Below are 11912 nucleotides of genomic sequence, written 5' to 3'. Positions count from 1 at the left end.
GGTTTTCGTCCCCGAAGTTGTTCACAAATTCATCAGACACTTCACTTTCTCAAGGAGGCATCCTAGTTTCCACGGCATATATTCGGCCTTCGATTGTGTCAAGGCGATCATACACTTTGTCTTGAGTGACTTGGAGATGAGCTAGTGCGGCTAGGATTTGATCATTACCATTCTGGAGTTGGTTGAAGTTCACGTCGCTTGTTTCAGGCATCTTGGAAATTGGATAAGAGATCGACGATGAAGCAAAACACGATCGACCGTTCTAGCACACTTACTCGAAAATAAATGTTTTGACTTGTGAAGTGGGAGTGTGCCACTTGTGTCAAGTGAGTTTTGAGGAAATGACAAAGTTTGAAAATGTTGGTCCTAGTCAACTTTAGTGTAGTTGTAGGAGTGGACTCGAAGTGAGGTTTTGGAATGGGTTTTGAGGCCCGAATTTTGACTCGACAGAGTTTCGACTGGTTTTGCGCTAATAATAGGCCTATGTTTCGAAATTTTTTACATTTTAAAAGGGATTTTGATTTTACAAAAATTGCCATGGTTTTGTTTAGAAATGGTGATCACATATGGTACAAACATTATACAAGCATTATAACAGGATGCTGAGTGCATTTAGAAGGGTTTTGGCTTTAAAGGGTGGGTTGCCATACCGAACAATCAAACCCGAGGTCTGTGGAGAGGCTCGTACCAAACAAGAGTAAGGCCGATTTCTAGTCCATTTCCTCAAGTAGTGAAAGTCCTTGATACAAACAAGAGTAAGTACCATGGTATGGATGACGTCAATCGCTATCCATCCTTAGGCACAAATAAGAATTAGGACCGTTTAGACAGGACGATTGGTCGAATGGGTTGGGTTGGGCCTAGGAAGGCCGAATAAATGATATAGGAAGACCGAGTTATGAAAACCGACAATTGTCTTGTACCAACTATTCCCTAACCTTGTTCAAGTTTCACCCTCTTGGCTACACGTAAGTGTATTATCTCCAGCGGAGTCGCCAAACAGTGGACGCGGGCCCACGGGGGCGAAAAGCGAAGCAAGCTTTTCCTCTCTTGGTTTGTTTGCATTTGTGGAGTCGCCACCAATTTATTGTGGAAAATTGGAAACCGTTCGAATACCTCGTGTCATGTCAAGACACAAAGTAATGACATGAACATTAAGCACTCGTCACCCTTAGCATTCTATGTCTAGAATGACTCTCGTGGATGCCAATGAACACGGATGTTCACAGAGATCTGGAGTAAGGGGTGAGGGTACGTATTAGGAAGCTCTTTTGATCGAACACCTAATCCCGCCCGCCTCGATAGCGGCCTCTACTAATGATTAGGGAAATTATCTATACTGGATATATTGTCGATTTAAATGCATGCAATGCAACATCCATTAGATTAATCCTAGCATATGAGAATTAATACTAAGTCGGTTAACACGTAATTTAACATACAATTAATGTCGAGGTAGAGATTTAGATCGATTGCATGTGAAAGCATACAAACAATACAATAAAAGAAATACAATTAAAATATAATAAAGGAAAATTACAATAATTACATCGGATTTAATGATTTATGTCGAAAATACATTTAAAACGGGTAATTTTAGAAAGGAAAAAATAAATGAATAAACGAACAGATATTAGGTGATAATACGAGTAATATTTAACTAAACACGTAATTAATAAACTAGGTCGAAGCAGAAACGGGAATTCGAGACGTCAACCGAAAGCAAAGTAGCAGCAGAGCCGCGTCCTTGAAGAGGCGCAGCAGCATCGGCGTAATGTCCTGGGTTGAGTTCTGGCTGTGAAGCCGGAACCGCAACTTGTTAATGCTCATTGGTGATTTTAATTCTTGATTAATGGATAATTGACTAGGATGAAAGTGATTAACATATTATTTACATGTGATTGAGGTCATAAAAACGATAAAGCATGAATGAAACCCTTTGTGCCAACCTAGGGTTTTGGAATGTTAGGGGCCTAAATAGTCCTACCAAACAAAAGCATGTTAAGTGGTTCATGCATATGGATAAGGTAGGTTTATTTGGGCTCCTTGAGACAAAGGTTAAGGCCTTGTCTCTAAATATTATAAATGGCTTAATAGTTGATGGTTGGAGTATTGCTACTAATAATAGTTGGCACAAAGGAGGTAGAGTTTGGATACTCTGGAATCCTGCTATTTTTATTCTTGATTTCTATGATTTTTTTGCTCAATGCATCAACATGAAAGTTACTGAAGTTGCTTCTTCCACTCAATTTTATGTTTCTATGGTTTATGCTTTTAATGACCTTGTGGATAGAAGAAGTTTATGGAATGAGCTTATCAATTTTGCATCTATTATTAATGGGCCTTGGATGGTAGCTGGAGATTTTAATTGTGTTTTATCTCACTCTGAGAGACTTGGTGGTTCTGGCACTGATGCAGAGATTGATGAGTTCCAGAGTTGTTTGGATGCTTGTGGTCTAGTTGATAGCCCTGCTCAAGGGGCCTATTATACCTGGAATAACAAACAGGATACAAGCACTAGAGTTTTCAGTAGACTTGACAGAGTACTTATCAACAGTGAGTGGAGTCAGAAGATGTCTTCCCTGTATGCCCATTTTCTTCCTGAAGGAACTTTTGATCACACTCCTTGCATTATTAAGAGCTCTGATCAGTCTGATAATTTCAAGAGACCTTTTAAATATTACAATATGTGGGGTAAGGATAAGAGCTTTATTCCAAAATTAACTGTCTGGTGGACTGTTCATTATCAGGGTACTAAGATTTTTCAAGTGGTTAGGAAATTAAAAAGTTTGAAGGTTCATCTAAGACAGTTTAACAAAGATCATTTTGCTGATATTGAAAATGCAGCTGCTTTAGCTTTAAGGAATCTTGAGGCCATTCAGACCAATCTCATTGATGATCCAAGCTCTTGTTTTACCTGCTTTAGCTTTAAGGAATCTTGAGGCCATTCCTGACTGTTCTTCTTTTCTCAGTCAGAAAGCCAAATTAGCATGGAGTAAAGATGGAGATTTTAACTCAAAGTATTTTCATGGAGTCATAAGGAGTCGTGTTCTAAGGAATCAGGTCCTTTGTGTGAAAGATTCTAAGGGTCAGGAGCATTCTGCTCCCCAGGCTGTTAAAGATGCATTCTTAAAGTATTACAAGGAGCTCTTGGGGACTGCTGTACACACTGACAAAGTTAATTTTCAGATTATTAAGAGGGGAAAGGTGTGTGATGCTGGTCTTCAGGATATTCTTGTTCTTCCTGTGACTGATCAGGAGATTAAAACAGCCATTTTTTCAATCCCTGATCATAAAGCACCTGGACCTGATGGTTATTCAAGTGCCTTCTTTAAGGATTTTTGGACTGTTATTGGTAATGAAATATGTGCAGCAGTTCAAGATGTTTTTAATTCTGGTAAACTTCTCAAGCATTTGAATGCTACTACTGTTACCCTGATACCTAAATACAAGATGCCTACTTATGTTCATCAATTCAGACCCATTGCCTGCTGCAATGTTCTCTGCAAGTGTATCTCCAAAATTCTGTGCAACAGACTAGCTCTTGTTTTACCTGAGTTGATTAGCAAGAATCAGGGAGGGTTCATTAAAGGGAGAAGTATACTAGAAAATATAATGGTGTGTCAAGATCTGCTGAGATTGTACAATAGACAGTCTTGTTCTGCTCGATGTATGTTTAAAATGGATTTGATGAAAGCCTATGACTCAGTTAGTTGGGATTTTTTAGCTGAACTCCTTGATGCTTTTAATTTCCCAGTTTCTATCAGAAGGCTTAGCATGGAATGTGTGAGTAGTGCTACTTATACTCTCAGTCTTAATGGGGATAACTTTGGCTTCTTTCCTGGCAAGAGAGGACTGGGGTAAGGTGACCCTATGTCCCCACTACTCTTCACTCTGTGTATGGAATATTTCACAAGAATCATTGACTGTGCTACTGGGAAGTTGCCATTTCATTTTCATCCCCTTTGCAAACCTATGAGGCTTACTCATCTGATGTTTGCAGATGATTTATTTTTATTCTGTAAAGGGGATGCACGGTCTATTATGGTCTTGCTGAGGGCTTATGAATCCTTTTCCAGAGCTTCAGGGCTTAAGATGAACCCGCAGAAGTCCTGTGCTTATTTCAATGGTGTGCCATCTGGTCTAAAAAAGGAGATCTTGTCTGTTTCTGGTATTAAAGAAGGCTCTCTGCCTTTTAAATATCTTGGTGTCCCTATAACAGCAGGTAGGCTAAAAAAGAGTGATTGTGGGGTTCTCATTGATAAAATAGTTGAGAGGATCAGGTGTCTTGGAGCTAAGAAACTTTCTTTTGCAGGGAGGCTTGTCCTTGTTAAATCAATGCTCTCTACCATGTTTAACTACTGGGCTTCTTTATTTGTGTTGCCTAAGGGAGTCATAAATAGAGTTGATGCCATTTGCAAGAATTTCTTATGGGAAGGGAGTACTGAGCATAATAAAGCTCCTTTACTTGCCTGGCATAAGGTTTGTGTCCCTCAGAAGGAAGGGGGTCTTGGTCTTAGAGTCAGTTCAATCTGGAATGTTGCTACCATTGGCAAACTGGTCTGGTGGCTTTCAGTGAAGCCTGAGAAGCTATGGGTCCAGTAGGTGCATCACGTGTATTTAAAGGGGCAGTCCTAGCAATCCTACAATCCATCCTCTGATACCAGTTGGCATTGGAGGAAAGTTTGTAATGTTCGAGATACTATCAAGGAAGGGTTTTCTGATGGAATTTGGAGTATAGGTGTAGGTGAATATTCTGTGAAGTCGTGCTATTCTTGGTTGAGAGATAAAAGACCAGTTGTTGATTGGCATAGATCTGTTTGGAATGTTGTGTCTCCTCCTAAGCATTGCTTCATTGCCTGGCTTATTGCAACTCAGGCTTTAATGTTGTAGGAGAAGTTATTTAAGTTGCAGATTTCTACTGATGACAGTTGTTGTATCTGTGGCCTTGCTACTGAGAGTCATGCCCATTTGTTTCAAGAGTGCATATTCAGTCATAAGATCTATAGTTATCTAGCTGTGAAGTTGGGTGGTCGGCTAGATGCTACTAATCAGTTGCAGTGTATCATGAAGAAGAGATGGAGCAGGTTGAGGAAACAGGTGACCACTGCTATTCTTTTGGCAGCTTGGTACCTAATCTGGAATCAGCGTATTGAGACTAGGCTGTTTTTTAAGGTTTCACGGCCTGAATTAATAGCTGAGCATATTTGGCGTGTTATCCATACTAGAATTAGAGTTTTGAGTCCTCAGTTTATCACTTTTAATGATAAACTTTGGTTGTCTAGAGTGCACTTGATGTAATATTAGCACTAAATTTCTGATCATTGAGTAGTTTGTAATGCGGATATTTGATCATTAATGAGAATTCTTACATTTTAGCAAAAAAATTAGAACGAAATATTACAAGATTTATAAGATTATTAATTACAAATTAACAAACTAATCAAATTAATTAGACTAAACAAGTTATTAATGATGGTGACAGTAAATAACAGATACAAGTATATCAAAGATGAATTCCAGAGATTCAATATGAGTAAATCGAACCTCTAAAACCTGAATTGATTTCAATGACGAAAACCCGCAAAATATGAATTATAAGGGATTTAAGTCGGGATTTAATGATGGATTAATTAATGATGATTTATTTACATGTTAAAATTATTATGTTCAAATTATCGGGTTAAAAGAAAGATGAACAATTGAAAACGAAACAAAACAATTGAATTATCAAAGACGAAGGAAGAAGAAAGGAAGCAGGAGCTGCGGCAGCCTCACAAAGAGGCGCAGCAGTTACTGCGTCCTTTCTCGACGGTTGTCCTCAAATAATCCGTAAAAAGGGTTTTTAAACAAGGTTTTACAAATCGGTTTTAAGAATACTTTCGACATAAATCTTACAATATTGATTACGATAATAAACAACAATAAACAAAAGAAGGATTTACACCCTCAGACTTACATGTTTGACGAAACGAGATGAACTAAGTTAACGTTTAGTGATGCTCGACTCAAATGTAGACGAAAGTGCCCTCTAGGAGGAAAACGAATAAGATTGATTAATGTTGATTGATGTGGAGTTGGTCAAATTGGTCGGTCATGCAAAACGAGGCTGGTACTCAGAAAGATCCTAGCTTGCGTGGTCGAAAGATCACGCACGTAGACGCCAAAAAGTAAGAACGTGGTCTAGAATGCAAAGGGAGAAGAGAAGTGCAGACACTCGCGTGAGAAATATGTGAGACCGAAGGTCTCTATTTATACTAATCAAACAAAGGAAGTAGGGTTTTTGGGGAAAATTTGGAAGTGAATCTCGAAAAGATACGGAAAATACGCAGAAAAGGACTGAGGAAGAGGCGCATCACTTGCTGCGTCCTTTCCTCAGTGGTTTCCTCCTGCGGAAGAAAGATTTCCGCGTTTCTATTATGGAATAGTAGATTAATCTCGTTTCCTTAATATTTTGTGTGAATATTACGGAAGATATTTTACCAAAGATTAAAAGATTGGAAAATATGGAATAGAAATATCCGGAACATTCCAGAACATTCTGACTCGGTTATTAGAAAATGAAGATGGTTTTTGACCCGGACTCCAAATGTACTCTAATTACTGCCAAAACGACCGTATCGGCACGTAGATGACAATTAAGAGGTAGACACAAGTGTTTGAGCGATCACTTGATGATAAACTTACAAACTGACACAAATCGTTCTGTATACCAAACATGCGGCCCAATCATCACCGGGTGGTTTGCGGGAGGGGCAGAAATGAGGTATCTACAGTCGTATGGGTTGGAGTTTACCTTGTTTCATCAATCTTTTTAGAGCATTGGAGTACGAGTCACCAACGTTGGTGAACTTCTTCTGCAGGTTATTCTTCTTAGTAGACGATTCGACAAGGTTGACCTCGTCGGTCTTGCTCGTGGAGCCATAAGAATGACTCATTGTGCCTTGATATTCGTGACCTACCATTTTGGACAAGACTCCTTTGCGGATGTCGTCTTCAATTCTTGTTCCTAACACAGTTAAGTCTTTGAAAGACTTTATGTTTTGGTACCTTAGATGGTTTGCATAGATTGGCCTTAAATTGTCCACGAACTTTTCAACAAGAGTAGCTTCGTCTGGGCGTTCGATGAGTTGCGTGCTAGTCTTTCTCCACCTACTTAGGAAGTCGGTGAAACCTTCATTCTCATTTTGGGTAAGAACCTCTAGAGTGCGCATGTTGACTTGAATTTCAGCATTATCTGCGTACTGTTTGGTGAACACAATTGCAGCATCATCCCAAGTAGCAATTTTCTTATGATCCAAGGAGTAGAACCATTGCTTAGGAATAGTATCAAGAGATGAAGGAAAGATCCTTAGAAAGATCTCTAGCTTGACGCCTTTGATAGACATATAATCTTTGAATGCACGAATATGGTTCAAAGGATTTTCATGCCTCTTAAACTTCGGGATGTCAGTCATGTTGAAGTTAGTTGGCAGTTGAGCATTTACTGCCTCATATTTGCGATTGTTTTCCCTGTAGATGTCATCTCCCTTGAGATACATTAGTTGCTCTTCCAAATACTGGAGTCGCTTTTTCAACTTCACTAGGACCTGGTGGAAGATTGACTTATGGTTGTTCAAAGGGTGGAGAATTATCGTGCATGAGCGCGTCGGGAATAGGACCCTCTATAAGAGGAAATCTAGCTTCCATAGCGACAATACGGCCTTCGATAGCGTTAAGGCGAGCATAAGCTTGGTCTTGGCTTGTCTGGAGATGAAGGAATGCAGCTAGGATTTGATCATTACCATTTGCGGGCTGTTCGGGTTGACCATTAATGCTTCCATGACTAGTTCCCACCATTTTGGACTGAGGATAAGAAATCGACGACGAATCAAAATACGATCGACCATTTCTGTACACTTGCTCAAAAAAGACTTGACTCGTGAAGTGGGTGTGTGCCACTGTGTCAAGTGCGATTTGAAAATGACATATTTTGAAAAGTTTGTTCTAGACAACTGTAGTGTAGTTATAGGAGTGTTGACTCGAAGTGAGTTTTGAAATGGGTTTGAGGCCCGAAGTTTGACTCGACATTTGGACAGAGTTTCGGCTTATTTTGCGCTGTTTTAGGCCATTTTTGAAAATGTTTACATTTTGAAATGGATTTTATTTACAAAATATCGTCATGGTTTTGTTTACAAATGGTGATCACGTATATGATACAAACATACATATTGGCATTATAACGGTATGCTGAGTACATTTAAAGGGTTTTAGCTTAAAAAGGTGGGTTGCCATACCAAGCAATCAAACCTTGGTCTGTGGAGAGGTCCGTGCCAAAAATGAGTAAGGTCGGTTCCTAGTCCATTTCCTCGAGTAGGGAAAGCTCTCGATACAAACATGAGTATGTACCGCAGTATGGTTGACGTCAACCGCTATCCATCTTTAGGCCTAAATAGGAATTTGGACCGTCCGGACGGGACGATTGGTCGAATGGGTTGGTTTAGGGCCTAGGAAGACCAAATGAAACGACCAAAGAAGGTTGAGTAATGAAAATCGACAACTGTCTCGTATAAACTATTCCCTAACCTTGTTCAAGTTTCACCCCGGGTAACACGTAAGTGTATCATCCCCAGCGGAGTCGCCAAACTGTGGACATGGGCCACCCGCGACGCGCGCACCCGCGCGTTGTTTGGTTTTTGAGGCGGCGGCACTTCTCCCACGGAACCTTGGTTTGCCAAAGTACGTCATGGGTCGTTACCGATTTGTGAGGCTTTGAAACCGGTGAAAGGTTGAATAAGCCTGCATTTGTGGACTCCCCACCAATTTATTGTGGAAAAAATTGGAAACCGTTCGAATACCTCGTGCCATGTCAAGACACAAAGTAATGACATGAACACTAAGAACTCGTTACTCTTAGCATTCTATGTCTAGAATGACTCTTGAGATGCCAATGGACACGGATGTCCAGAAATAACTGGAGTAAAGGGTGTGGGTACGTATTATGAAGTTCTTTAATTCGAACACTTCATCCTGCCTGCCTCGATAGCGGCCTCTAATAATGATTAGGGAAATTGTTCATATTTGATATGTCGTTGATTTAATGCATGTAATGCAACAAACATGGATTAATCCTAGCATGTGAAATTAGACTATGTCGGTTAACACGTGTTTTAGCAAATAATTTGGTCAAAGTAAATGTTAGATTCAATACATGTGAATGTCATACAATTAAATCATACATATTAATAATGGAAAATGAATTACAATTATTAAAATTACAAAAATTACAAGCTTTATTCGTTCTACGTCAAAAGCATGCTAAAAGACGGGACTTCGAAGAAGAGAGTAAAAGAAAAATAAAATTAGAATTAAAATATGAAAACACGCTAGATTAGAGGTGATAATACGAATAATAGTTGATTTAAACCGTAATTAGGAGCTACGTTAAAGCGAGAAAGAGTTCAGAGGCAGAAACAAACCCAGAACAGATGCTGCGTCCTCTGGAAGAGGCGCGGCACTTTATGCGTCTGTTCTCGAGCTGGGTTCTGGCTGTGAAGTCAGAATCACAACACCGTTATCGTTCGTTGGTAAATTTAAGATGAATTGTCGATATTTAGACTCGAATTGAAGTGTTTTAACCGATTATATGTATCTGGACAAGTCATAAAACGAATTAAAATGAGAAATTACAGCGGTTTACATGAATATGATTATACGATGAACTCGTGTCGGAAATACAAAAAGGCGAAACTTGAGGTTAAATTAAGACAAAACTAGACAAATAAGATTCGGAAGAAAACTTATGTATCAAATTAGGATTCCAGAACCTTGACATGAACAAGCCGAAACCCCGAAGAATCGATTTGAATTAAGATGGCGAAAACTCGCAAGTATTGAATTACTCGGGATTAAGGACGAATTAAGCATTGTAATTAAAGGGGGTTGTTAAAATATGATTTATGTACTGAAATAACAAAATGAACGAAGAAAAAATGAAAGAATAAGAAAAGGAGGAAACTTGCAGGAAGTCGAGGAAGAAGAAGAAGAGCAGGAGCAACATGCAGGCTCCGGAAGAGGCGCAACAAGGCTGCGATCCTTCCTGAAGGCGCAGCTGCTGCTGCATTTCTTCTCGACGTCTGACGTCTACTGTTTCGTAAAAATGGCTTTAAAAGGTGGATTTTGAATCGGTTTTCGAACGTGCTCTTGATATAGATTTACATTAATTGATACAAAATAAAAGTACAATAATAAAATGGAATTTACACCCTCAGAATTACATGTTTGATGAAACGAGATTGACTAAAGTTATCGTTTTAGTGATTTCTCGACTCAAATATGCGTGGAAAGTGCCCTTGTTAGAGGATTTAGTAGATTTTTTAGGTTGATTAAACGTAACTGGGACTCAGAATGATCTGAGCTTACGTGGTCGATTGATCAAGCACGTAGGCGTCGAAAGGCAATTGCGTAGTCTAGAATGAAAAAAGAGACAAAGAAGGGGCGGAGCACTCGCGTGCCAAATATGGAGGCCGGAGGCCTCTATTTATACTAATCATATGAAAGAGTTTAGGAATGACACGGATATGTAAACAAATCTCGAAAATATTCTGAAAATTGCGAAAAGAGGGCTGGAGAAGAGGCGCGACAACTACTGCGATTCTTCGAAGAGGCGCAGCACTTGCTGCGTCGTTTCCCCATAAGTTTCCTCCTCTGCAAGAAAGATTTTCGGGTTGTATAATGAAATTTCGGTAGATTCACACTTCCTTATTCCATGAAACACAATATTACGGTAGATATTTAATTAAAATATTAATTTTAATTAGGAATAAATATCTAAAGAATTCTAGAACATTCTGGAATATTCCGACTCGGCATTTAAACGGTTTTAGAAAATGAAGTGGTTTTTGACCCGGACTCCAAATGAACTCTAATTACTGCCAATAGACCGTATCAGTGCGTAGATGATGACCCAGGGGTTGACTCAAGCATTTGAACTATCACTTGACGATGAACTTACGGACTATCAAAAATCATTCCGCATATCGAACATGTGGCCCAATCATCATTGGGTGGTTGGCGGGAGGTGTAGAAATGAGGTATCTACATTATGTCAAAACAAATACAACTGTTCCAAATTCCAAAACCAACGAAATGAAATATAAAGTTCGATAACACAGCGGAAGACTCTAAAAGACTCGTGGTGATTCAATCCTAGCTATCCCTCGCACATCCATCTCATACCTGCTCAATAATTGCTCACTATCCCCGAATGGATCACCACAGTTTTTAAAACAATTAAACGGGGTCAGTTACTGATTACGCAATATAAGACAATACAACAACAACAACAACAATACACACAATTCTCCAACACCGTCACATCACCAATCAGCTGACTAGCCTGAAGGTCTAGTCCTGCCAGATTACGACCGCAACCAGTAATCCACATCGCCAGTGGGGGACCGCAGCCGTTACCACCTAAGCCCCGCTCATCTATACCGAGCGCAAACCCATGTTCGTTAATGTGCACATCACCTCTTGTGGCTGGTGCCACAAGGGGAGAATCAAGGGCGTGCAGTTACTCCCGCAAGTGACTCTGCTCAGCTGAGGGCGCATGTCGCGAACCACAGACAAACAACAACAACGAACTACAACATCAGCAATTACCAATTCAATAAGATATAAGACAATAACATCAATCAACCATCATCAACCAACCAATTATCTAATATACATTAAAACAATAACTGAGTAGGGAAACCCTACCTAAAAAAGCAATCACCAATATCGTCACAACAGTGAATCAGAAATGTTCCTCTACGAAATCACCTTCTATTAATCATACAATCATACAATCATCATCTAAACCAACAATACACCCAAAACCCCCAATCTACCCAATTAGAGCTTAAACCAAAATGAATGAAACAATATAT

The 11912-nt window shown here is 39.5% G+C and overlaps 1 protein-coding gene across 1 annotated transcript; it reads left to right on the top strand.

Moving 5' to 3' along the window:
• Nucleotides 1-3900: 3900 nt before the first annotated feature.
• Nucleotides 3901-5301, top strand: LOC141618761 (uncharacterized). Its single transcript, XM_074435844.1, has 3 exons — nt 3901-4601; nt 4668-4797; nt 4894-5301. Exons 1-3 carry the CDS (start codon nt 3901-3903, stop codon nt 5299-5301), a joined length of 1239 nt encoding a protein of 412 aa, XP_074291945.1.
• Nucleotides 5302-11912: the final 6611 nt, after the last annotated feature.

Source organism: Silene latifolia, chromosome X, assembly GCF_048544455.1.
Source record: "Silene latifolia isolate original U9 population chromosome X, ASM4854445v1, whole genome shotgun sequence".
NCBI lineage: Eukaryota > Viridiplantae > Streptophyta > Magnoliopsida > Caryophyllales > Caryophyllaceae > Silene > Silene latifolia.
This window is presented reverse-complemented; position numbering and strand designations above follow the sequence as displayed.

Coding starts and splice junctions, on each gene's coding strand:
- LOC141618761 (XM_074435844.1), top strand. CDS start 3,901: ATGGAATATTTCACAAGAATCATTGACTGTGCTACTGGGAAGTTGCCA. Junction 4,602..4,667: donor CCTGAGAAGCTATGGGTCCA/GTAGGTGCATCA, acceptor CTCTGATACCAG/TTGGCATTGGAGGAAAGTTT. Junction 4,798..4,893: donor GGTTGAGAGATAAAAGACCA/GTTGTTGATTGG, acceptor TTAATGTTGTAG/GAGAAGTTATTTAAGTTGCA.